The sequence below is a fragment of the Lontra canadensis genome, unplaced genomic scaffold (genome assembly GCF_010015895.1).
Source record: "Lontra canadensis isolate GAN:19392208 unplaced genomic scaffold, GSC_riverotter_1.0 scaffold28, whole genome shotgun sequence".
NCBI lineage: Eukaryota > Metazoa > Chordata > Mammalia > Carnivora > Mustelidae > Lontra > Lontra canadensis.
In genome coordinates, this window is record NW_022631022.1 from 14,906,885 (window position 1) to 14,934,643 (window position 27,759).

Below are 27,759 nucleotides of genomic sequence, written 5' to 3' on the forward strand. Positions count from 1 at the left end.
CCCTAAGGCCCTCGTTGTAAGAAAATTAGCCAGGCCCTGGCAGACCACCCAGAATGGATGTGAACAGACGGGTCAGAGACAGCAACGGGGCGGGAAGCGGGGTGAGGGGGCCATGGAACGAGGGGACAGATGCATCCCCAAAGCAGAGGCCCAAAGGTAGTACATAGACCCCATTTCAAACAGGAAGGGCTGCACCATCTGCTAAGAACCAGAAAAGGAGGCGCCCCCACTGCCCCACCCTAACCCATGTTGTCGCCCCTCACCACCACCAGCTGTGCAAGAAGCGGGCCAGAGGGTGAGAGAAGTTCACCCCGTGCAGATTTCTTTGAAGAGAAATGCAGGAGCGCTGAGCACAGCCCCTTCGTCTCTTGTAGGAGAAGTCAGAGTTCCCACCCAGGACAAGCCAGGAGGGCTGCCATGTAGAAAACTTTATCTGAGCCCCCATGTTAAGGATATGAAGGACCAGTGCCAGAGTCTACCCCTGAAAAGTATCTCAAGGACAAAACTCCGCTGAAGTGCCTGGGAGGGCAGAGTGGAGAGAGAGGGCTGGAGGGGAACATTTCTGGAACTTGCAGGAACAGAATATGCTGACCTTTCCCTCTCAACTGAAGGCAGGCACCATGGATCGCTGGGTTTAGGTTGTCTAGAAAGGACCTCACCAAAGGCTGCCCGCCAGGGTTAGGGGATCAGTGGTGGGTACCCATGGAGTACGGGTCTTGGGGGAGGGTCATAAAGAGATGTGCAGCAGGACACCCCAAGTGAGGGGGAGGTTCTCCAAAAGGCACCCTAAGTGCCCCAGGAGAGGAGAATACAGAACTTAGACTTCTGCCAACCTGAGATCAGCAACACCAGATCTCCAGCTGCATCCAGCCAATGGAAACCCTCTGCCCGGTTACCTCCCCTCTCCCCTGCGGCAGAGGGAGGGGCCAGGTGAAGAACTGGGCGTGGGAAGAAAACAGCCCCGCCCCCTTCTCCTAGCTAAGGGGGCCTGAAGCCCCACCCTCCCAGTCTGGGGGCAGAGAGACACTTTCAATTGAATGAGAGACGAAAATTTTTTATATCTAGCATGCTGGGCCCATAAAAGTTTTTATATCTGATGAGACTTTTTTTTCCTAACCAGACTTTTTTTTTTTTTTTTTTTTTTTTTTTTGACAGAGATCACAAGTAGGCAGAGAGGCAGGCGGGGCAGGGTAGGGAGGTGCGGAGAGCAGTCTCTCCGCCAAGCAGAGAGCCCGATGCAGGGCTCGATCCCAGGAACCCCAGATCACCACCGGAGCTGAAGGCAGAGGCCCAACCCACTGAGCCACCCAGGGGCCCCCCAGACTTTCTTTTTAATGTTGAATATCTATATGCAAAATCCTTCCAAGCAGGGGATCTGTCCAGAAAAATAGAATATGAAATTAGTCATGAAGAGAATCAAAGAGCTGGTTTATAACTTGCCAAGGATCTAGGTCAGTGCTGTCCAGTAGACTTTTCTGTGACGATGGAAACGTTCTATTTCTGCACTATCCGGTGCACAGGTACATGGATCACAGGGTGAAGTGACTCACATTTTAGATGAATACCAAAAACTACTGAAGGAAAACGAAAACTAAAGCTTCTAAAAGGACAGGCATTCCACCAATAAAGCTCTCCCTTCCTACAAGTACAGCTTTTTTGGACTTTTCTTTTTAAAGATTTGTTGACTTATTTTAGGAGAGAGAGAGCAGAGGGAGGGGAAAAGGGAGAGGGTGAAAGAGAATCTCAAGCAGACTCCCCACTGTGTTCAGAGCCGGATGTGGGGCCGATCTCAAGAGCCTGAGATCATGACCTGAGCCGAGATCAAGATCAGAGCCAAATTCGAGTCAGATGCTTAAGAGTCGGACTGAGCCACCCAGGACTTTTTGATACTTGAAAACAAGACTGCCCATTAACCTGTAACAAACCAGAAAACTGCCCAAGATGTCCTCCCACCACCAGGCAGGGGCATCTAAAGGAGTGGGTGTGAACATGCTGGTGGGAAGAGAACAGGTATGTTCTAGCTGAATCCTTGCTGGATCCAGTTTGACCTCCAAATCCAGGTGCATGTGCATCACAACTAGGGAGTCTATGCTCCTTAGTTACATGAGCTGGCACAACTAACTCCTCTCTGGACCTCAGTTTCCCCATCTGTAAAATGGGAATAATATGACCTGCCCTGCCTCCCTCAAATGAGTCAAGGTGAAAGACAGCCTTCTCATGAACCTGTGCCTACAACTCTGAACCATGGTAACATTCTGGCACTGTTTATTCACATTAAAAAAAAAAAAAAAAGAAAGAAAAACCAGATTGGTGTGGTTTTGTTAAAAAAACAAACAGCAGCTCCATAAATGTGTTACACACCTCAGTCCCTCCAAGTTCTTGGCAGACACCTAAGCCACATATCTGTAATGCAATCAGAAGCACTTTCTCATAACCACTCATCCCGGGCTGTTTCCATACCTTTCCAGGGGACATGGGGCAGGACAGAGAGTAGAAGATGAGAGGAGGGAAGATTCTGGGTGTTTTCTGTCTCAGAGGAAGGGCATTCCAAGTTGCCTGGTCAACTATATTGCCTGGTCAGATACTTCTACAGCTCCTCCCCTCCCCTATTTTGGGTGTCTGCCCAAAGCTGTCTTTTCTCCATAAAGCCTTCCCCAGTCTGCACAAAAGAGCTTCTTTCTTACTATCTCACAGGTTGAGTCTTTATTCAATTAAACTTCTCCCTCCACCCACTAGACTACAAGCTCCATGAGATCAAGGAGCTGGTTTTATCCCTACTTTATTCCCCAGCATTCAGTGAGTATCTGCTATATAGTAAAAGCTTCATTTACTGAATTAAAGAATGATGCCACATCCTCCTGACAACTTATGAAATTTTAAGACAAATGGAAATAGTATGAATTAACAGATTCAAAAATGCCCCAAGTCACTTTGGGGGCTTTTGAAAACTATCTCATGAGGGACTTATTAAGATCAGTTGTGCTTTTCAATTTCTGGGTGATGCCCCCAAAATTTATTCTCATCAGATTGACATGAGCTATGACAACAAAATGTTTGTTGGTGCCTCTTGTTGCAAAAATGCAACACAAATTATATTTAGTGTTCAAATGCTTCTTTTCTTCACTGAGCTGGGTCCTAGTGGACCTAAATGCATAGGGGTAACCGATAAAATTCATTCTGGAATAAACTCTTAGTTATTAAATGGGCTCTGCTCTGAATGGAATAGAATAAATTCCCCCAGAGGGGAAATTATTCTTTGGGCTGCAATAACAGCAGCCAGAGCAATATATAACCCCAAGGGCCAGATGAACCTCTGCCAAGGGCTGGAAGTTTCCCACCCCTGCTCAGTAGAGTCTGTTTTAGGATACCCCACCCTGCTCACACATACCTATGTAATTGGTCCTCCATAGCTGTGCCCACAACTGCTTCAAAACACCAACAATCTATCCCAAACCCTTGTTCCTCCTGACCCGATTCAAAATTAATGTTGGGGCAATGGGAGAGCGTGTGTGTGTCTGTGTGTGCGTGTGTGTGTCTGTGTGTGTGCAACTCGTGTGTTATTTCACTTTGATAGTTTACTTTGGCAAACTGTTCCCAGCTTGCAACGTTTTGACAGATTGAAGGCTACCAGGGCCTTTGGCAAACAAATCACACACTCCCCTCCAAGCGGCGGGGGAAGCCACATTCCTACGAAGACTTTCCGATTCACCTTGCAGTAGAAACGACCCAAGATTTCACATCAGAACACACAGGAGAAAAAAAAAATGTCATCTCCCCAGTATTGTTCTAGATTTTAAACACTGCATCATCTCATTTCCTCATGTAGAAAATAATGCTCATTGAAATTTGGCACAAGATTTATAGCATGGAACTGGCGCTCTGCTCTGGGCTTCTGGATTGACCCAGGTCAAGCCTACCCCACCCCCCATGCCACTCATCCTCAGATCTGGGTCAGGGGGTGGATCGCGTCACAGCCACCAGGTACCTGAGCTCACCTCAATGAACTCAATACTTGAGCATATCAAGTAACAAAACAAGGAAAACAGGAAAAAAAAAAAAAAGAAAGAAAACCACCAACAACAATCAAAACCCAAAAGCCTTACTTCTTCTTCAGTTAGTATAACCCAAGAGATATTTGGGGAGCAACCTGGAAACTAATAAAATTATACTGACCTTAGAGAAAGAGAGCCAAAATCTTAGCACTGAAGTGAAATCTCTACTTACTATGCTCCAGAGATGAAAAAGGTTTGCCCAGCATGCCTGTCACCATGTTTGGCCTTCCTTTGACAGCAGTTAAGAGTAGAGGCAGAAAAAAGAGGGACATGGGAAATGAAGACGGGATGGTTTACCACTGATCTCCATGCTTCGGGTATAATTTCATTGAATCTCCACAACCATCCTACCCAACATTTTTCTTATACCCACTCTTTAGGTAAGGAAATGGAGGCACAGAGAGGCTAAGTCATTTATTTGCTTATCAAAGACCACACACACCTACTAGTGGCAAAGGCTGATTCTGATGCCAGCAATCAGACCCCTGGCCCGGATGCTTAACCACCGTGCTCTAGGGCCTCGTTAACACAACACCCCTTTGAACCCCGCATTTCATCACATCAATTTTCTTCCCCAGTCTTAGGAGGCTGTGGCTTCACACATCTGTTTTACTTTCTGTCATGCTTGCAAAAATAATCAGAAAGTAAGTACATGTGATAAAACCTAGTTTATCCAGCCTCACTAGAGAACCTTTTAAATTTTAGAATAATTGAAGCTAACCATTTCAATCCCAAACTTTAAAAAAAAAAAAAGTACATTCTACTTATTTTCCTGCTTTCTTCTATGGAGCATGCTGAGCTGAAGTCACCTTTTCTGGATGGCTCGGGACCGCCAGTGTTGAGTATCAAACCACTGGTAGAGCACAAGGTGGTAGCCTTGCAGCAGGGCGGCTGAGAGGCACAGACGCCTGGGGTCTTCTGAATCCAGCGGGCCCTCTGCTGTCTCCTCCCTGCCGTCAGGAATTGCTTACTGCGCTGTGGTTGAGCCCATGTCCTCCTAATTCGGCTCCCTTCACCTCGGCCTTGGCCTCGGAACCAACCTGCAGCCAAAGTAAGACCAGCAGGCTCCAGGGAGGGGCCCGCCTGGCTTTCGTGGGGTGAATGTTTCCGATCTGGAGCCTGGATTTGCAGACACCTACTCAATGCTTATTGGCTTTTATTGCTTATTTCCAGGTTCTCAACGCTAGAAGCCATTTGCGTTTTCTGAACCGGGGCCTCTGGAAAAGGGAGGTGTCTGTCACAGCCCGGCTTTTTAAGACACGACACCCTTCGGTATTTCTTGAGGGAATGGCTTCTGATACATCTTTCCAACGAGCAGGCTCTGGTCGACACAGCTCTGGTCCCAGCTCAGGGCCAATGAACAGCCAGTGGATGCAAGAAGGGAAGGATGGAATGAAGGGAGAGAGAAAGAAGAACCAGAGGGAGGGCCAGAGAGGCAAAGAGCTGCTGTCAGCCACGCTCCAGCAATGCAAGTGTTTTTCTAAGAGCGTCCCAGAATCCTCTGTTGGGAAAATTAAAGAACTGGCAAAAGGAAGACGGTCCTAAAAAGAAGACTTCCCCAAGTTGGCAGTTATGGGTTCTAGCCCCTGAGGGAGGGAGGGGGGCAATGTTCCCCGGAGGCCTATTCATCCCCTGAGTCCATACGGAATGGGTCTCTGGCAGCCCAGTGATCACACCTTGACTCCACTGAACCCTTTTTGGTACAGAATGTTCTAGCAAATCCCACAGTCAAGTCCTGAGTGATGAGGACAGGATCCAGGTACAGGGCTGTGCCAGGCAGAAAGAAAAATCAATAGCGTCTGAATGCCTGCCTTCATTTTATAGGTAGGGGTTTGCCAGGGCAGTCCTCCAAAAAACGATTTTATTTCCTCCTAGCCTCTTGGCCTACCATTCAGAGGGCTCTCCTACCAGGCTTCCCTTAAAAGATTCCAGCAGGTTCTTCCCCAGTACCCTCGTACTTTTCGGCTCGCACCAGAAGAGCTGCGTTCCTACAGAGTCAACTATGTTCCCAAACCTGTTTATGCCAGTGGCTTTGAAGTCCCTACAAATATTCAAGCAGTCCACAATCCCATGAAACGGAGCACAAAAAGAAAGAGTAGTTGTTAGCTGTTTCTACAAAGCTGATGGATGATGAAGCTGATGGCTACGGAAAAGACTCAATAAGGCAAGTAGCCAAGAAAAAAAAACTGCTGGCAAATTAGGTGTGGATGAGACAACTGTAAATGATTAGGGGCAAAAATAATAAAAATCGAGAATCATCTGCACTTGGATTGCTTTGCAAATGTCTTTAAATTCTCACTCCACGTTAAAGAAACCCAAATGGAAACCCTAGATGATGCTTACGGGTGTGGTCTGCGCACGACGGACAATCAGGGGCTCCAGCTCCAAGAAAAGTCCTTGGCCCCACATCAAAACATAGTGAGTGAACATACATGTGTTTTAAGTTAAAAATAAACTGTTAAAGGTGTGTGCGTGTATCATTTGTATGACTTTCTGCTTTAACCTGCTTTTGTAATTAACAATCCTCATCAGGAAAGAAAAATGTTCTTTCTTTTACACAAAAGATAATTATTAACTTATTCATTCAATATTCAACAAATATTTATCAAGCATCAACTGGGTAGTGGTTTAGATGAAGGCTTACCCAAAGTCTCTCCTGCCTTATTAACACCATGCTGTTTAATACTGATCATCAAACCTGGGCCCTTCTCTTTTTTCTCCTCCTCCTCCTTCCACCTCCCTTACCCTCCTCCTCCTCCACCTTTCTCCCACCTCCCCCACCTTTCTCCCACTTCCCCCTCCCACCCTCCACTCCCTCCTTCCTCCCCTTCCCCCTTCCTCCTCCCACCCTCCACCCTCTCCTTCCTCCCCTCCCCCTTCCCTCTTCCACCCTCCCTCTCCCTTCCACTTTTCCTTCCTCTTTCTCCTCCTTCCTCCTCTTTCTTGTCTTCTTCCTTCCCCTATTTTCCCCTTCTCTGCCCCGTTTCTTGGTCACTGGCATGGGGACACAGACTGAACCCACAATCCTTCCCAATGACCATAGATCTCTCAATCCCTGAGGGGAGTCTCCATTTTCACTGATCCATCCTACCTCAAGCATCACTATTTGGGGCATTCTCACACAAACACGTCTTCTCAACCCACTTCTTATTTCCTTTCTGTCTTCAGAATCTTTTTCAGTTCCCCCAGAATGGCCACCTTTCTCTTTCTCATTTCCTCAGTTCCTTCTGGTTGTATTTCTAAGTGAAGTAGCTGACAGGCATTACAGTAATATTACTTTGCTGAACTGTATATCATGGCAAAGAAAAGCTTTACATTTCAGAAGACTAAAACCAGACACTTGACCTAGGGCCATCAACCTGTAAACCCCTTAAAACGATCCAGAACCCTACTTCATAAGATCGATAAAAATCACCATCTACCTCTGTAATCTCTCTAATTACATCTGTATTTCTTCAAAACCTACTATTCAAAATAAGGATCACCAAGTAAATGTTGTTCCTGCCAACTTAACCACTTGTCTGGCATTTTCAACTGTTTTGTTTTCCTCTGTGTTTTCATTTCAAAAATCGGCGCCGTTGACTTAATACTAAAGCATGCTGCGAGGGACGGAATGAGCCCCTGACCAAGCAGACCGGCTGGAGAGAGAGTCCTCTTGGCTGGCCATGGTAGGTGGTCCTCCCCACTTGTACTCATACTCACTCTACAGAAAACTGTGTTTGCTTCCAGTCAATCACTACACAAACACATAAAGTTGTAACATACACATATTACATATATTTTTAAGGTGCATCATTTGGAGCAAGACTTTAAGAAATGTGTGTACTTCTGTTTCACTTAGTATCTCTTCTTCATTAAGTCGTAACAGGTGACAAAGACCCCCTAATATGGCCATGACCAACCCTTTGGCCTAAATGGATTTTCCTTGCCCTGAATTTGACATGGCATCCAGGCTCGTCTCACGTTCAATGACCGCTCACTAACAAGCTCTAGCAAGAGTTAAGGTTTTAGTGTTTTTTTCTGCCCCTGGGTTTAACAGTGATTCTTTTTATGACTGCAGACTCTGAGCAGGCCAGAGACACCCTTACCATGTTAATACTCAGGGTTTCTCTGTCTTTTTCAATGAGGGAGATGCTGGCTGGCTGTTTCTTTGTGGCTTGGCAAAAACTGGGGAGGGATTTTTAAAACCAGATCTCTGCCTATCAGAACAGTGAATCCCCTTAAAGGGTCTTTCCTCTCAGGGATTTTCTTGGCAGGGAACTTCTTATTGTGACCTGTTTCCTCTTTAGGTAGACAAGTCCTCCAGCTTGTCCAATCGATCTTTATGTACTCAGTTGCCTTCATCAAAATGAACAAGCCCTTAACATCTGTGCGTGTTCATGTTGGATCATCTATCAGTGTTATCAAAGACAACTCACTCTTAAAGTAAACACAGCCCTTTGCCCAAGAACATTTTTTAAAGCATTTATGCAAACGTCACTCTAGTTCTGTTTTGTTTTTCAGATTAAAATAGATTTACAAGGCCTTAGAAACAATGCAAAAAGGCTTAAGAAGGAGACCTCATGGAAAGCTCTCGCTGAACTCTTGCAAAGAATCATCCAACCTCAGAGCTCACAATATGCTCTCTCCTTACAGCAGAACTCTTAAAGAAACGTCCTGCTAAGTCACCCTGTTCAAACAACCCCTTCGGAAGGACCCTAACGCTGGGGGCGTGGTAAGACTTTCGGAGTTCCATCCCAAGGGTAACAAGACCACATTTAGCTTTCAACGACTCCTACCCTGCTCACTTCTAACCTGTGGGCAATTTCTCCGAGAGAATGAACAGTCCGGAGGGGAGTCCCCCAGGCACCCCTTGAAGAGAGACGGGCTCCAACCACCAATCAGGTCATTACAAGAGGTCCATTGTTTTTGCAGGGGCATCAGTTAAAATTATGAAATTCCATCAAGAAAAAAAACTTTGCAGAAGGGAGTTCTCCCAAGCAATGGCCTTCCTTGTGTGCCTCGGTGGCCACATTTTGGAGGATCCTCAGTACTTGTCGGGGCCTTTCTGATGGTGGCCAGACTTACACCTGCTTCCCACATGGTGAACCCAGCTTTGGTCACCCGCTGCTCTTTTCAAACCGGTTCCGTATATGACTGTGACCACTTCTCTGTCCCCCATTGGGTCCTGGCACTCACACATGCTGTGGTCATGAGCTGACCCAGTGACCCAATGGCATCGCTCACTGCCCTGTGCGTAGACAGGGGGCCATTAGAGCTTCTACAAACAGGATGCATAGCTCGTGTCTTGAAATACCCTTTAAACTACTTTTCAGGGGCGCCTGGGTGGCTCAGTGCATTAAGCGTCTGCTTTCGGCTCAGGTCATGATCCCAGGATCCTCAGATCGAGTCCCACATCAGGCTCCCTGCTCAGCAAGGAATCTGCTTCTCCCTCTCCCTCTGCCTGCCATTCTGCCTACTTGTGCTCTCTATCTCTCTGTCGAATAAATAATTAAAAATAAAGAAATAAACTACTTTCAAACTATGGTTTAAAAATACCAACATACTGATTTAGATGAGTTGCTAACGTCTAACCCTGAACAGATCTGGGCTGCCCTATGCATAGCCGGATTTTGCAGAAGCCTCAGAATGGAGCTTTCCTTGCCTTCTCTGAGTGTTTGTGACATGCTTGTGAATGACATTAATGAAGAAGGTTGTAGCTCTGCACGGGTTTTTGGAGTTCAGGCCCGCACATGTCTGTTCATATAAAATTATACAAGCAACTACAGACTAAGGCTCACACACACACACACACACACACACACACGCACTACACTCAATTAAATGTGAGGCGTTGGCCTAAGAGCACTGGCTGGCAGATGCTCTAGCTCTCTAGCTGGGCCATCATCTGTGGCACCACCATAATAACATATTATAGACCATTTCATTTTTAATTGTAAGTTCTAAGCATGTGGGGCTGATGTATAGTTATGGAAGAAAAAAAGACAAGATATCCTTAGTGCCTCAACTTTTAAACAAAAAGTTCTTCCTTCCCCACTGTCTTGATTCTGAGTCTATTTAAAGAGTCTCTTGAGATGGCAAGACGAGCTTCCTCCACGAACTGCAAGTGTTTACTTGTGATGATTAAGATTCTCTTCATACTACGCAGCCAAGACAAGTGCAGAATAGACCAGATGCTGAGGCTGATGGACCAGCTATCACCCATAAATCCCGATTTCAAATGTTGGTATTTATCAAAACAGACCCATTGATTTCATATGGTATAAATGTTACAGATTCAAACTTAGGAAATAAATTCATCTCAATAAAATACTGCGGTTGGCCATTTTATATAGGGAGTTTTTACACAGCATTCAGGCTGATGAATTTTTAAAAGGGTCCATCAGCTTAAAGAAAGGTGTGGTGGCGCCTGGGTGGCTCAGTCCATTAAGTGTCTGCCTTCGGCTCAGGTCATGATCCTGGAGTCCTGGAATCAAGTCCCGCATCAGGCTCCCTGCTCAGTGGGGAGCCTGCTTCTCCCTCTCCCTCTGCCCTTCCCTCCCACTCATGCCCTCTCTGGCGTTCTCTCAAATAAAAAAATAAAATGTAAAAAATTTAAAAAAAATTTTAATTAAAAAAGAAAAGAAAAGCTTGAAGAACAGGCTCAGCAGCAAAGACGGCAGGTCCAGAGCCGCAAGCTCTCCTCCCCACCCCACACTCCAGCAGCGTGCATCCCGGAGTTAGCAGCACGGTCTTCTTACGCACAAAACGGAGATGATACTACTGCTCGTCCTACTTAGCTCGCCTGGTTGACATCAGGATCAAATAGAAAATGCAGGTGAAGGTCAAGATGTTCGGAGCAGAAGGAACCAGAGAGGTCATTTTTAAGCAGAGAAGATCAATTAAGTCAAAATTGGTACCGATGCAGCCAGAGGACCCAAACTGTGTGAAGTTCTCCAGGTAATTCTAGTGCGCGGCTAGGATACAGACCCACAGATCCAGGAACATCTTTACTCAAAAATATAAATCTTAATCCTGGAGGGCCCCCAGGAAAGAGCACAAAGTGGCAGCCAAGCCGCCTAGATCTCGGTCCGAGCACGCTCCCCACAGCACACGGTTCCCTAGGGCTCGCTGCCCTCATGAAGAGCAAACTGACCACACACACACACACACACACACACACAGTGTAGCAGAGAGATCGCTGACGTGCAGACCCGCGAGGCTAATTACTGCAGAGACTACGCTGTAAAACGCAAATATCGAATTTCCTATTTTCCCCTTGTCTTTTTTAAAAGGTTCCCCACTTACCTGAACGACCCCATGAAATGAGAAACCATGATGCTGGGCATCCCGGAAGAAGCAAGGGCGCCTCTGAGATGTTACTAACTTTCCAGATGGAAGTGGTGTCCGGCTCCTGCAGAAGGAACAATAATACGATTTTCAGCATCATTTGCTTAGGAAGATTCTAGAGCCTTAGTGGACCAATGAAACCAGAAGTGAGCAAATGGAAGACATTAAAACAAAAATGTCACTGCCCAGTTGTGGTTACAAGATTTCCCAATCGAAATCTGATTATATAGGCACAGGAGGTAACAAATGTATAGAACACTTAGTACACGGGTTGATCCATAAAAGATGTTCCATAAATTACTATTAGTGCAATTATCTTAGAGTCTGGCTCATAGCAGAGTTAGCATTGGGCAAAAGATGGTGTTGGAAATCTAGTTCCCTCTATGAAAGGTTCTGTGACCATAGGAAAGTCATCTCTCCTCTGTGTGTCTTGGTTTTCCCAACTGTACTGTAGAGCTAAAAATACGGCCTAACAGTAAAAAGAAATGGACCGATACATAGTACAGTGGGACAAACCTTGAAAACACTGCCTTAAGTGAAAGAAGCCAGCCACAAGAGGATACATATTACATGATTCCATTTATAGGAAATGTTCGGAATAAACAAACCTACAGAGACAGAAAATACATTAGTGGTTACCAAGGTCAGGAAGGTGGGGAGGGGCTCACGGGAGGTACAAGGTATCCTCCTGGGGTGACAAAAATGTTCTCCAATTACATTGTGGTGATGGCCGCACAATCCTGTCAAGGTATTAGCAATCACTTAATCCTAGACGTCAAATCGGTGAAGGTACGCAATGTGAATTATATCTGTGATACTGTTTTAAAAATGCAGCCTGAGAGCTGCCACAGGTGGTGGGGAATTAGGGAGTGGACACACGGGCTGTGCTCAGCCCAGTGCCTGGCACCAAGCGGCATCCATCCCCAAGTAGCTCTGCCGACATCGACGTACAAAGAGGTCAGGCAACTCTTCAACTGTGTGATCACTGTAAAAACAGGACGGTAGGGGCACCTGGGTAAAGCCTCTGTCTTTGGCTCAGGTCGTGATCTCAGGGTCCTGGGATCGAGTCCCACATCGGGCTCTCTGTTCAGCAGGGAGCCTGCTTCCTCCTCTCTCTCTCTCTGCCTACTTGTGATCTCTTTCTCTGTCAAATAAATAAATAAATCTTAAAAAAAAAAAAAAAAAAAAAAAAAAACCAGGACGATAGAACCCCTTTACTCAGAAGCCCTTACTAAACAGACTGAACACCGTCAAATGAGCCAACAGTGTCAAAGGTAAATTTTAAACAGCATCAGAAAGCCTGGGATGGGAAGCTTGGCTGGAATGTAGTAGAACTTGGGCAGAAAACTCATGGCCCAGCCTCCCCTCTTCTTGCATATCCTTTCAGGGAAAGGCAAATAGAAGAAGCAAGGTTTCAAGGCATGCCCCGGGGTCCTCTCCAACAAAGCCAGTTTTCCAAAATCACTGGTTTCCACATTCTTCCCAAGACTTCAAATTTCCTTCCTACTAGAATAGGATGGGGTGGGGAGGCGGAGATAAATTATAAGGACTTAAGACAGCCATGAGAATCAGAACATTCCATTTCCAGGGAAAGATAATCAAGATTTTAAAAATTACCACCAGCCCTTTCTGGGGGCTATTAAGAAAGGAAAGCCTCTTAACTGTAATCATCCCTAATTAGCCATCAGCAACTCATGAAATTACTCATGGCATTGAAGACCCTCAAATTCTTGGGTCTCAGCCAGAAGTTAGCTGAGATCCACCAGGAAGAAGGCCAACAAGTGTAAACTAGAACAGTTGAAACTCCTCTGAATCCAAGGCAGGGTCGTGCTCTTGGCTGGGGAGTGGGTATGTGCGAAGACTGGATTTGACTTGGGAGGAAGACAAAATCTTTGCCGAGCTGCTAGTAATAATCCACTAATCAACAATTATTTACTTATTATGAGATTCCAGGAAAGGATGAGTGAGTGTAGGTCTGGCTTTATAATCTAGCTTCGGTAGATAAGATTTAGGGACATGGAATGGTCTGAGGAAAGGACAGTGTTATCTAGAACAGCACGGGGTACATAGTGTTATACAGAGACCCTAGTCACAAATCAAGCTCGTTCAAGAGAAGAATCACTGTCAAGGGCCAGTCAGACATCAGCAAGGAAGATGGGACATAAAATCAACCTTTAGTCTACGCAGGTTATAAATGAACAGAATGTATACATGATAACCAGCACGACCCAGGTTTGAGACCAACATCCTCATTCATGAACCAGCTGACCTTCGGCATTACCTCTCTTGTCTCTCAGTGTCCTCATCTGTAAAGTGGGGATCCTTTTCAAACTACCATAGTGTTGTTGTGAATATTAAATATTAAGACTGCATCAAGTGGGTGCTGGACACACACATACACACACACACACGCATGTGCGCATGCACGCGCGACACCGCAGCCATGGTCTCTGTCAGGGGAACGGAGTCCAGACGCCGGAGGACTACATACTTTAACCAAACAGAAACTGAAGGAACATTACAGTTGTGCTAAGCACCAGGAAAGAAGTCTAAGGTGCCTCAGGAAGGATACCAGGCACTGGTCAGGGAAGGGTCCCAATGAGGAAGTGACGTTTATGCTGGGGCTTGATGGGTAAGCAGGTGTCAGCCAGGTGCAGAGGGGACACCGCAGGAGGAGAAAGCCTTGCGTGGACAGGTGTGGGAGAACCTGGGAGGAAGAGGGAAGCCGTGTGGTACAACATGGCAATGGAAGGCGAACGTGAGAGGACCTGACCCCCTATGGAGAGCTAAAATCCCCAGCATGTGGTAAATGAACCACCGAGGGCATGAGGGAAAGGGAAGTGCCAATGATGACCTCCTCCAGACTTCCAGTGGATGGAAGTAGCAAAGCCAGGTGCCAACGGAGCTTTTCTGGGTTTGTCAGGAAAGGAAGGGTGATGCTGAGGAAAGGAGATGTGTTGCAAAGAACTGGCTTCCAAATCTGACAAGTCCGCCAGAAAAACAGCTTAAATTATCAAAACAATTTGAAAATAGATTTATAGTCACTGCTAAGAACCGTGAACCCTGTCCTCTCTGTGTATTTTGCCTTCAGATATTTGCTGACAATAGAATGAAGCCATCATGATTAGCGTGTCATTTTAAAACGGGATTTCTTTCATCTTTATCTTATCCTTTTATTTTATTCTAAGAGAGAAGAGAGAACATATGTGGGGAGTGGGGCAGAGGGAGAGCGAGAGAGAGAATCCCAAGCAGACTCCACACCCAGCACAAAGCCCAATGTGCGGCCCGATCTCATGACCCTGAGATCAGGACCAGAGCCAAAATCGAAAGCTGGATGCCTAACTGAGCCACCCAGGTGTCCCAATCTCATCCTTTTAAAATGTATATTTGGGATGTATGTGTTATGTGGTCATATCATACATTAGTTAAAAAAGGATAATAAACAAACAGTACCCGGGACTTACACGTGTAAACATTTTTTACCGATGGAAGGTGCAATCAAACCGTTTGGAGGCCACTAACCTAGAATGATTTTTAACCAACTTCTTAATCAGACTTAATTTGCTACTTTTATCTCATGGTATGGTTGATGAGCTTGTCCAGCAGAGCTGGGAGCTGCTCTATTTCCTGTGTTCACTTGTCCTTCCACGATTACTGTTGTGTTAAATTAGTCCCACTTTTCAAACTGTGCGTCACAACCCCTTAGTCTGTCATGGAATCAATTTTGTGGGTCATAACCTGCCCCCCCTTTTTTTTAAAGATTTACTTCTTTATTTTAGGGGAGGGAGGGGCAGAGGAAGAGAGAGATTCTCAAGGACACTCCCCGCTAAGTGGGAAGCCCAACACAGGGCTCGATCTCACTACCCTGAGGTCATGACCCAAGCCAAAATCAAGAGTCTGAGGCTTAACCAACTGAGCCCCCCAGGTGCTCCATAACCTGTGCTTTTTTTTTTTTTTTTCATAACCTGTGCTTTTTAAGATGAAAGAGAAAAGAACAAGAGAGCAGAGAAACACACTGGTGTCCATCGCACACAGGGAGGGTAACCGTGCCTCACTACAGATCACGGAATTGTTTAAATGCCCTTGCTCAGGAAGACCAAAAGTCATGGCAGGGTTCTAACTGATCAGGCGGGATAAAATCATGAAGATGAGGCGAAGCGACATTATCCAAGCCCCCGAAAAGCCGCACCAGGAGAATTTTGATGAGATGGATGAAAAGAGCCATTGGAGGTTCTGGACCAGGGAGGTTTGATGAAAGGGAAGTTTCCCGAAAACTCATCTGGCAACATTGTGCCAAGCTAGCGAGCTGAGGAAACATTCTCTCTGTGGAGCCGATTCTGCTTTTTGAGGTTTGCTTCTGTTGATTTATAACTTTTCTTGACAGTGATCAAAAAATCCAACAATCAAGTTCCAACATACGCTCCCTGGGTGATGAAGGCCCGACCCTGTCTCCTTTCCATAAAAATCCTGCAAGGCGGAAGAGTCGCCTGATTCGGGTCAGGCTAAAGTCACAGTCTCCACACACCAGGAGGAAGTGGCAGGGGGGGTTCTAAGGCTCAGTATGGTGGAGACCAAAAGAGCTATGACAGGTCTAACCCAGGGCAGAAAATGCTTCTGGATCCCAAAAGAGCCCACCGTGCCCTGGATAATGGCACTGTTTTGCTGCCCCTTCCCCAGATGCCCACCTCTGAGGATCTTTCCTTCCCCTTCTCCTCATGGCCTGACCAGAACTCCTGGAAAAACCCACCTAATTTCCGCATACCTTCAAAGAGAAGGATCTCCTCAGCCTCTCGTGTCTGGGTTCTGAGAAACCCACCCCGAGGCCACCCCCCAAATCAGGGTCCAGTTCCACCTCCTTGCCTTCCCCCCACACTTGTGCTTCTCCCTCTAGAACTCCCCTGATGTAAAGTAACCAACCACACAAAACCCCTATGCCCTGTGGCAAGGGAAGGGACTCACCCCAAGAATGAGCACCAGGGATTCCAGGAGGCAGTTTCAGACCCTAAATCAGCAGTGGGGGGCAAGTCTCAGAAGCTGCCCTTTCTTTTGTGAAGGCCACCCCCAAAGGTCCTGACAGAATGAGAGCCTCGGGATTGGGCCTACGTTCACCCCTATCCTGTCATTACCAACATCACCAACACCTTTTTCATCTCCGCCATCATTCCTGCCAACTTTCTTCTCACAGAACCGTGGCCAGCCGTTTGCCATGCCCCCTGACATTCTAGTTGTCTACGGACGAAAGTATCAGGACGTAGGCTTCCAACATCATTGTCCAACCCACGACTGTCTTCCATTATCAGTCAAGGGGAAGAGGAGTCAGGAACCAGCTTTTACTAAGCACCTGACATGGGACATGAATCATGTGATTTAATCCTCACAGTAAACCTAAGGCCACAGGGTGGGTGGAGGGTAGGCCTGGGACTTGAGCACAGATCACCAACACCAGAGCTGGTCCTCTTTTCATTCTATTAGACTCGCTGCCTCCCACCTAGCAGAGATTCATGCTCAGCTAGACATTTAGTAAATGGATGGATGGATGGATGGATGGATGGATGGATGGATGGTTGGTTGGATGGATGCTCCCCTTAGGGACTGGGTATGCCTCACCAATTTGCTGGCAAATGAAACACTTTAAGACATGAATATTTACTGTGCCATGAACATCGTTTAGAGCAAAGCAAACCAAGATGAGCCACTTAATAATCTATTGTTTCAGATGATAATAATCATGAGGCTGAGGATGCTAGCAAACATCTACTCAATGGCTACCATGTGCCAAATGGCATTCTCCATGTGTGACATACTCATTTTATCCTCACAACAACCTTATGAAGGGAGTACCATAGGGAAATGGAGGTACAGGGAAGTTAAGTCACTTTTTCAAGCCAGCCAGCTAGTAGGTAGGGGAGTTAGGATTCAAATCCAGGCAGCCTGAGCCCAGATTTTATGCACTAGATCATCATTTGACACTGCCTTCTACCCTCATCCAGACAGGACTGGCTTAAATGATCAGAACAGAGACCTGCGACTTTCACTTCTTAGACAACAGGGCCCAGGGCTGATTTCTCTCTGCCCTTGCAGATACTCGGTCAACGGCTGCCCTAGAACCAGAAGGAAGGCGCTGACCCCCCAAAGACCTGTGCTGCCTCCACGGAAGGCCCGCCCCTCCCAAGCCCTCTGGTGGCTGTCATCCTGCCCCACAGCCCCACAACCCTTGGACAGAATCCCCCCCCCCCCCCCCCCGCGGGGTATTCAGGCCAGGGTCCCAGGAACCCCCCCCCACCCCGGCCAAGTCCCATTTCCAGCCTCCTCCAGCGGGGTGAAGACAGCCACAAGAACATTCCCCTCCCCATCCTCTGTGCTCACTCTTGCGTCCTACCCCCTTGCAGGGCTTGTCCTTTCTTCTCTGTCCTAGGCAAACTCAGCCACATAATTCATTTCTTCCCAAGACTCCATTCTGCAAATTGGCTGGCTGACCCAGACCAACCTGCAAACCCACAGAATCCAATTTAGGAAAAAATGTTTGAAGAGCCATTGAAACTCCCTGGATACTTTCAAGCAAACACATCACAGCAGGCTTGGTTACTCAATTACTAAAACACCTACCCCTCCTTTCTTACCTGGAGGAATTGGTAATCAGCACAGATTAGTTAGGGATTTCAATACAAATTGCATCATTTTCATGGTCATTAACACTGGTGTGGTTTACATTTGTTTTCAGTCCTAAAAAAAACGTTTCCCAGGTAACTAAGGAGAATATTCAAGGTCAGAAAAATCGGGAAGGCAAAATATTTAAAATAAATGAGCCATTTGTTCCTGCTTCTGTACAAAGTTGCTTTTTCAATTTCGAATGACACAATACTATGGATCAAAGGCAGAAGATATTTTCTTTTCCCCAAATATTACTTAGTCATTTGATTACAGCACTTGATAAACATGGTTAAACGTCTTTACTTCCCCTTAAGTCTCCAGCAGAACTCCAATCTAGCAATTGCCACAGTGTATCACCGTGATTTGCATTTGTCTTTCACCCTTCTAACACAGAACTACAGAAGAGCACAGGCTCTTCTAAAAGGCGTGTTTTTTACTTTCCTGAATACTAGAACAGCGCCTGGGGCACAGTAGGTGTTCTGTGATGACAGAAAGAATTTACGTTCAGTCTCACTTGGAGGGCTTTCTCTCCAAGTGATCACACTGTGTTTCCAAGCTACTGTTGCCCAGCCCAGCCCCTGAACAGCCACTTTGCTTCCATGGTAATTGCTAAGGCTTTCTGAAATTAACGTTATTGATGACAGTCCCCAGCCCCCTCCCGAAGCCTCCAATATGCAAATAAACAGCTGTGATGGGCTGCTGGCCACCCCTACCTAGGGATCAAAAACACCCAGAAACAGACCCAGCCCTCCTCCCCACTCTGAGGACTCCGTCTCTCCCCAGCACCCTTTGCCAAGAGCAGTTTATAATCCCCGGGTTGTAGTTATCAAAGGAAACAAGATCAGACTCCCACAGCTGAGCTCTGCCTGGGAACCACAGACCCGCTGCCCAGGACCTCTCCCAGATGATCATCCACCTCATTCCAAAAACCAGCTTGGTCAGAGGCAGGTGGCCATGGGACTAATGGCAGCTTTGGCTCAGGCTGAGCCTTGGCTCCTTCTTCCTGTCAGGGAAGGAGAGTAGACCAGATGCACTAACTCTAAAAGAACAGATTCCTAGAGGGCAATTACCTCATTCGTCTACAAAATGGGTCCAGGTCAGACTTCAGGGCTGGGAGGAAGATAGCACATGTGGTCTTTTTCCAGGAAAAAATTCTCTATAAAATTAGGCACGTTTATATATGTTCTCAAGACAACCCTAGAAGGTAGGTGCCCTCGACCTCCCCATTTTACAGAAAGGGAAGCTGAGGCTGTGAGCAGTGAGGCACTATGTCCGCAGTCCCAGAGCTAGTGAACGAGCGGCAGGATCCGAATCCCGGCCACTGGAGAGCAGTCTCTCCAGCCTCCTGAACGCACTCCCTCAAATACACATTTCCAGGAAGCTCTCGTGTTCACACTGACCTGGTGCACAACACTCAGACTGCAGCATGGGCCTCAGCAGCGGGGAGCCACTGCGCGTGAGGCTGTGTTCCACGCTGCTCACGGCAGGGCGGCTTTGGCCTTGAGTCCTGGAGATGTCCTCAGGACCCGCACACATTTGCCCTGCCAGAACACATCTCGGCTCTGTACGGCTCGGTCACCACCAATCAGCCAGCCACACACTCTGTCCTCAGTGCTTCTGAACATCAGGGGGGAAAGGATTTGCCTTTTATTTTTATTTATTTATTTTTTTTTTTGCTTGGCTCTTGAGGCTTCTGCATTGACATCTGAATTATGTCATTATTTTTTTAAGTGATAGAAATCTAGTCAATGATTTGTAGCAATCACTGCTGTGTCGTGGATGCCGAGAGGTTACATATGTCCTCACAGAAAGAAGCAGAAGCTTAGCAAATGAGTCTTACTTTTTACACAATTCTGTGATGGGCCGGTATTAGGCAAAGCTGAAATCAGGTGCTGTGATCAAAAGATTACAATAATGTGAAACAGACAGCCATGTCATGAATTAGGAAATATACTTAAGGAAACCAAGAGAAGCAAGTCATTGGAGACAAAGGTCATGCAGAAGTCAAGGGGGACAATACAAGGGCACTGGCTGTAGGAGAAAGAAACCGTTACCATACCCTTTTCCCCTAGTGTCAGTGGCCATGCAAATCTGTACTCTTCCTGTCTCTTGTGTCTGCTTTGTTGATGATCCCTGTGACCCAAACCAGGACAAGAAAAAGATCAACCGTAACTCAGCCTCTACGAATGAGCTGTGCATGCGGGGGAAGGACTCTGGACCTCTCTGATCATTATCCCAGGGCTCTTTCCTCTCCACTCCATCTTCTACCAGGATCATCCCGCTCCTCAATGAGGTCCTTGCAGTGTGTCTCTGATTTCCCTGTGATCCTTTGTCAACCATCAGATGGGCATGTTTCTGGGTTCTCTCCTCTGTGCCACTGACCTATGCGTTTGTCCCACTGCCAACATGACACGGTCTGGATCTGTGTAGCTACTGAAGCCTTGAAACCTCGTAGACAGATTCCTCCTACTTCATTTTTCTTCTGAAAAATTATTTTTAGAAGTCTGACTACAATGTACCATGGTATGGATTTCTTTGGGTTTATCCTATTGGAAAGTCACTAAAGCTTCCTGATTTCTGTGGGTTTGTACCTTAGCCTAACCCCAGGAAGTTTTAGTGCACTGAGTATTTTTCAGTCCCACCTCCTTTCTTCTGCCTTAGGATTTCAGAGACATTATTATAGTCCTACAGCTCCCTGAGGATCTGTCCTTTTTCCCCCTCCCCTTGTCTGTTTTCTCTCTGTGGCTCAGATCCGGTCATTTTTATTGTTACATCTTCAAATTCACTGATTTTTTTTTCCCTCTGTCATCTCCGTTCTGTGGTTAAGCCCATCTCCATGAGATTTTATTTCAGTTATTATATTTTTCACCTCAAAAGCTGTCATTTGATTCTTCTTTATGTCTGCTATTTCTTTTCTGAGACTTCCCATTTTTTTCCTCCTTTGTCTCAAGCATGTTCATTGCTCCCTGAATCATTCTATGAAGGCTGCTCTAAAGTTTGCCAGATAATTCCCACATCTCATCATCATCTTGGTGTTGGCCTTGATTGTCCTTTTTCATTCAGTTGGAGATCTTCCTGGTTCTCAGTGTGATGAGTAATGTTCAATCAAAACCTAGATGTTTTAGGTATCATGTTATGAGGCTCTAGATCTTACTTAAACCTCCCATTATAGCTGGCTGCCTTTGACCCTGCTCCTGCAGGGGAAGGAGGACCCCATATCATTATGGCCAGGGGAGATGGAAGCCCAAATTTGCCACTTGGCCTCCACTGACGTTGGCAGGGGAAGGGGGGACCCATCGTAACTGCTGAGCAGGGAGGGGAATTCAGCTCTCCAGCAGGTCCCACTGACCCTTCCCTGGCTGGAAGGGGTAGGAATGCCTCACTACTGTACCTCATATGGCCTCCACTGGCACCACTGGTGGGAGGTAAAGGGGGATGAATAGCCTCGTTACCGGGTGGTGTTGAGTCCTGACTCTCCACGAAGCCATGTCTGAACACCCCAATGGGGAGAAGGATGGATGTCTTATTGATGCTGGGTGGGAACGAAAGTCCAGGCTCCCCATATATCTCAACTGAGAAAAGAGCCCTCAGAAATGGTCCAGGTTGTCACCATGCACTTAGGAATGAAGAATGAGATGGAGAATGTATGACTGGAGGTCATCCGGCAAGTTCGTGCAAAGTCAGGACTCAACATCCAGGCCCCTGGCTCCAAGATCACTTGTCTGTAAACCAAAGAGCTCCTAAGGCATAGGAAGAAGCCAGCCCCCCAGCCAAAGCAATAACGAAAAGTCTCACTGGCCAAAGGATAGTGGCTGCTTCCTTTCACATCCCGCCAGACCCCAGGCCAGAAAGCACACGTGGGTATGCACCATTATCCTCGAAACAACACAAACTTACGTCTACTCAAGACAGGCCTTCCGTCCAACACACACAGCAAAAGCATACTCGCGAGCCAAGAGCTACAGCGTCACGGTCACCTTCGGGGCTGGTGGTCTTCCATCTGGAGAGGATCCTGGCTTTCCTACCATTGGAATCCCTGAAACCAAGATACACCCAGGAGCTGCAGAACTCGGAGCAGCCAGCAGGCCAGGCGCCCCCCTCCTGGCTGGAGAGTTGGGTCTGCACCCAGCTGGAGGCGCCTTTCCCAGACCCGGAGCCTCTCTGGTCTAGCCCCGGCTGGCCGGCTGGTGGTCTCAGCCCAGCACTGCTTATTCTTCTGCAAAGGAAAGCTGGTGACCCGGGAGGGGAAACTGCTTTCTAACAGCCTTTGTTTTCATTTCTATTTAAAAAGGTTAGTGACTTTACTGCATGTGGAAAGAAGCAAAGCCACAGTTTCAAAGAGGCTCCGCAGGTTTGGGGGCTGACCAAATATACAGAGCTTTTGGGTGGGGAGGAAAAGAAAGGGAAGCGAGGGAACAAAAGTTTAGTCCATGTTCACCATGTGCCAGACATACGCCTGGGTCCTCCTCCCATGCCTTCCCCTAGACTCTGCAGTAAAAATTCCAGCCAAAGTCAAGTTCCAAGGTCCCTACCACAGGTCATCACGCTGTTGAGGGACAGGCAGAATTGCCAGACTCTGCAACAGTATAGGATAATAAACAATTTCATGGGCTACAACTGGAACCAGAGGATGGAGTGACATAACAACGGGAATAAAGTCATTGGATGCCCAAATTTTGAAATAATATGATTAAAAATTTTTAACTGGTAGGAATAACTGCTTCAAGAATTACAGGCCATGTCGAAGTAGTTGCCCACCTTGGCATCACCCGAGATGATAAATGCCCACCATCGTTTGACAGAACTCGTGAATTAAGTTACATCCTCTTACAAGCACTCAAACTTCGGCGAGTGCTTTTGTTAAGTACTGGGAGATTTTAACATTCACTCTTTTTATAATTGAAAACAATTCTCAGGCATAATAGTCATCTAGGCGAGGGGTCAACAAACCCCTGCCCAGGGAGCCAAACCCGACCTGCTACCTGTTCTGAACTAGAAAAAAATATAGAAAATCAGAAAGATACTATTTAAGGACATAAAAATCATATGAAATTCAAACTGCAGCATTTGCAAACAAAACAAACCAAGAAGTTTTCCCTAGAGCACAGCCTGGTCCACATCTTTAAGTCCTGTCTGTCATCCTCTCCTGCTCCAAAGGCAGAGGTGATTTCTTACCACAAAGCCCATCCAGCCTCCAAAGCGGAAACACTAACTCCCTGGTCCTTTACGAAAAAAGTGTGCCAGACCCTGATCGAGGCCCTCTGTCAAACGGTGCTGCCAGATTAAAAACACACCGAGATGACGAGGAACCACCACCACCACCAGCAGCTCTTCAGGGAGCCAAAGAGCCGTCACGGGATCCTCAGCAATTTATGAACGAGTTCATGGAGCTACAGTAGAGATAACGCTGACCCCCCACGGTGAAAGCAACGTCGGAGCAGAAGGACACTTTCTGAGCCGCACGCTCTGCTCTTTACGTTTATTTTATGGGAACAGAGTAAGTCAATTAGGAGAGATCTGAATCCTGGGAGGTCTTCAAGAATGCCGCCCTCCCATCAAACCCAAGAGCCTTCGATTTCCTTCCCCTCTGCCCACATGGTTTCCCTGTTAAGGTGAGGGACCCCCTCGGGTCTCTGAACTCCCGCCAGTCAGAATCTGATGTCCCTCTCCTGGACCCCAGCCCTCCTCCTGCAAAATGTTCATCACACCCGTCATCCTCTCCGCCTGCCCCCTCCCCAAGGCTGTGAGTACCCCCCCTCCAAGGGAAGAAAGACCATCTGCTTTATCTTTAAGATGGTAAGTAAGGCACATTGGAAGCCCCTCATTTCAGCACGGAGATGAACGAACACTGTCTCCTCTAACTCTGACCCTGCCTGTGACTCCTGATCCATTTCACACACAAGGAAGTGGATGTTCAAGGAGGTTAAGCTGTCCCCAGCCACACGGGCTGTTAAGTGGCAGAGTCAGGACCGGGATTCACACCGTTGACAACACGGGTTGAAGCTATCTGAGGCGCCTTGAGGCTCAGAAAGCACTGGGACCAGGAATAAGGGACTGCACAGTGCTGCCCAGACAGGACCCCCAGGGCAGAGGAACAGGACGTCAGAAGGTGCCAAGACCTTCTGCCCCCACTCTGCTGGGAGGAAGCAGCCAGCCACCAAAGACCGCACACTGCCGTCATTCCGTTTCCAGGTGAGCACCGGACGAACGCTCACATGATTCCCTGTGCGGAACTCGGGGAGTCCGCCCCTCACCGCGCCTCTTGTCCGGAGGTGCTGAGTTCCTCCGGTGCCCGCATGAGCGCAGAACGGAACCCAAGAGGGAAAGGGAAGGGAAGACAGAAAACAAGCCCCCGTTTTGTTTCTCAGCACTCCCACCTTGACCTCCCAGGTGCATTTTCTCTGCAGCACCCCTGAGCAGTGCGGAACGCTGTGAGCGTGGCTCCGGCTTTGGACTTGGTCATTACATGGCTGGGAACTGAATTCCCAAACAGAACATGAGACAGGGAGGGAAAGGACACGACACGTCATACCAGCAAGCTGAACAGTGACATTGGTAGCACCGATTTTTTTGATTAGGGAAAAACTAGAAAACAACCCAGACTGTGAACTAAAATGATGGAAATCGTCATTTATGCCTAAAAATGGGAAGCCTGACTAGGTTAAGAGAAATGTTTACACAAAATCATAGTCTGTAAAAAAGACAGATGTGCATGTCCTTCCAGACAAATCAAGGAGAAAACAGAAGGGTGTAAGCAGTGAGTGTTCCTATGCAGACATGAGAGGGACCGAAAAAGTGACAGAGAAAGAGGAGGAAGGGAGGGATGCTTTGGTAAAGTTACATATAAAGTTAAAAAAATTTTTTTATGGAATCATAAATTATACAGTCTTTCTGGAAGGCCAATTGGCCCATAGGTATCAAGTACCTTTGGAGTCTTTGTATAGTTTGTCCCTCAAAGAGCACTAATGCATTAACAGAAGTATCCCAAACATGCACAAAACAAGCAGTTTTATTTGTAAATAATGTTGAAAAACTGAAAACAATCAACATGTCGCCAAAGAGAGGGTCATTTAAGCAAACAGTAACATTTCTAAAAATACTCTGCAGCCATTAAGAACACCATGTTTCAGAAGAATACTGAATATTTAGTATCTAGGGAAAAGGTTTATGATTTACTGTTAAGTGAAAAAAGTAGTGAACCAAACAATATGTTCAGCATGATACCAATGTTATAAAACTCTGTGTGTGTGTGTGTGTGCGTGTGTATGCGTGTGTGTGCGTGTGTGTGTGTGCACGGGAAGAGAGACTACAAAGGCACACATTACAAATAATAGTCATCACTGTTTGGGGAATTATGGATCATTTGTGTTTTTCTGTTATTTCCTGAGTTTTCTACAATAAATACACCTTATCTTTGTAACCCCCCAAAAATCAAGTCTGATACTGAGAAACTTAAGCAGCAAATTAGCGGAGCCGCCATCAGCAGGCCGTGTTTGCCACTGCAGGCCACTTGGGTCCCAAGTGTCACAGCTGACCGTGCAGCTGCTAAGATGCCCACGCAGCGCCCACCCTAGACAGACTCTGGCAAAGGTCACTCTCAAGCCGCCCCCCACCCCCGGCCGGCTTCTCCCAAGCACAGGTCCACTGCACCCACACCACCTCGCCAGGACGTCTCCCGCAGACTCCACCGACCCCATGAGCCAAGGGCAGCACAGCAAAGTATCTGGAGGACAGCAGCTGGGCATCCTGGGCGCAGCCAGCCAGCCAGGCCCACACCTGCCCGCACCTCCACACTCACTCCACCTGCCCTGACGCTTCTGGTTCTCTCACACCTGCCAACAGGAAAACATGCAAGCCCCTGTGTGCTGCGTCTGCTCGGAGGCTGATACTCCATCCCCTCTCTAAGCAAAATCGCCTTATATTTTACTTTAAGACTGGGTTACATGGTGATAAAAAGGAATGAGGTACTGATCCGTACTTCAGGAGGGATGAAGACATTAATCTCAGTGAAAGAAGATGTTGTTAGGACTCCATTTATCTGAAATGTCCAGAAGCCAGAGAGAGAGAAAGGAGATGAGTGGTTTCCAGGGACTGGGGAGGAGAGAGGGTAGGGAGTGACTTCTAATGGGCACGGGGTTACTTTTGAAGGTGATGAAAATATTCTAGGATTACATAATGGGTGATGACTGCACAACTCCGTGAATAAACTAAAAACTACTGAATTGCACACTTTAAAATGGTGAATTTGGGGACGCCTGGGTGACTCGGTTGTTAAGCGTCTGCCTTTGGCTCAGGTCATGATCCCAGGGCCCTGGGATTGAGCCCCTCATTGGGCTTCCTGCTCCACGAGAAGCCTGCTTCCCCCTCTCCCTCTCCCTCTGCTTGTGTTCTGTCTCTCACTGTCTCTCTCTCTGTCAAATAAATAAATTTAGAAATCTTAAAAAAAAAATAAAATAAAATGTGAATTTTATGGTAAGTGAATTACATCTCAACTTTTAAAGAATCATAAGTGGGTCATAATTAGACTTTTAAGGAGTTACCATTCGACTTTCCAGTGGGTTCCAATTAGATTGAGGTACTAACTGGCCCATTAGTTTCCTGGGAGCACATGGGTTGGAATCAGATGACTAGAAAGTCAAACATCACTCTGCCATCTACTTGCTGTGTGAGCAGTCTCAAGTTCCTTAACCTCTCTGTGCCTCACTTTTCTAGGCTATAGAATAGGAATAACAATGTCTAGCTCACAAGAATTATTGAAAGAATGCAATAAATTAATGCAGGTAAGTCCCAGAACCTGACACAGAGCTCTGTAAACAGCAGCTCCTTCTCCTGAGCAGGCCAGAAGATCCCTTGGACTTCAAGCAAAATGAAACCCTCTGCCTTGACTGAAACATCACTAGAGTCGTGCAGGCCCTGGGTACTTGCCTGTTTTGACAAAGACACTAAATAGAGCCAGAGGCCAGGATGTCGGTGCACACCATGTAAAGATATTCAAAGCTTGAAGACATAGCTCCACGCCGAAGGCTTGCCTTATAACCAGCAGTAAAGCCCCTCCACCCTCCGAGGTCCAAAGGGCCTCCTGTCCACTGCTGGCTGTGACCCTCCTCCCAACCATTAGATAAGTGTTACTATTATTAGCCTCAATCAAGGATGAGGCAATGGGAGCGCAGAGAAACCAGAACAGGGGACAGAGCTGTGACTTGCGTCCGGATCAGCCTGTCTCCACTGTTCCTAATTCGGCTTGCAAGGCAGCTGCCCTCTCTACCCTCAGCTTCTTTGCTTGGGGCTGTCAGGTCACAGCAAGGCGGGAAGGCAGTGGGCATGCGGCAAGAGGACGAGGCAGGCATTCCTGGCCATCCACTGCGACCGGATGCCAAGCATGGAGGCAGGGGGCGAGGGGCAGGGCAGTGTCATCCAAAGGGCAGCCAGAGGCTAGGGAGCCAGCAGCAGAGGGAGGGTAGAGGGGGGCCAGAATTCAAGGCACGTGAGGGTCAGGGGTCAAACAAGTGAGATCAATCAGAGAGAGCGTCGTCAGTTCCCCCACAGCAAGTCTTGGAGATCCGGAGGAGATGCTCTCATGCCCTTCCCAGAGAAGCCATAGTCTCTGGGCCCAGCCCGAGAAGCCTGGGGAACACGATGGCACTCCCACGGGTCTAAGGCTGCTGTGAGCACGTTACACGCTCATGCATCTCACCCGGGATCTGTGCTCTTATCACCCTCTTTTCAC

The 27,759-nt window shown here is 47.1% G+C and overlaps 1 protein-coding gene across 1 annotated transcript in view; it reads right to left on the bottom strand.

Annotated features, from left to right (window-relative positions):
- The window catches only part of THSD4 (thrombospondin type 1 domain containing 4), a 551,822-nt gene that overhangs the window by 518,165 nt on the left and 5,898 nt on the right, over positions 1-27,759 (bottom strand). Inside the window, exon 2 of the mRNA XM_032864919.1 lies at positions 11,340-11,445. Within this exon, the coding sequence (XP_032720810.1) occupies positions 11,340-11,380 (41 nt within the window). The 5' untranslated portion in view covers positions 11,381-11,445. The remainder of the gene's footprint in view (positions 1-11,339; positions 11,446-27,759) is intronic.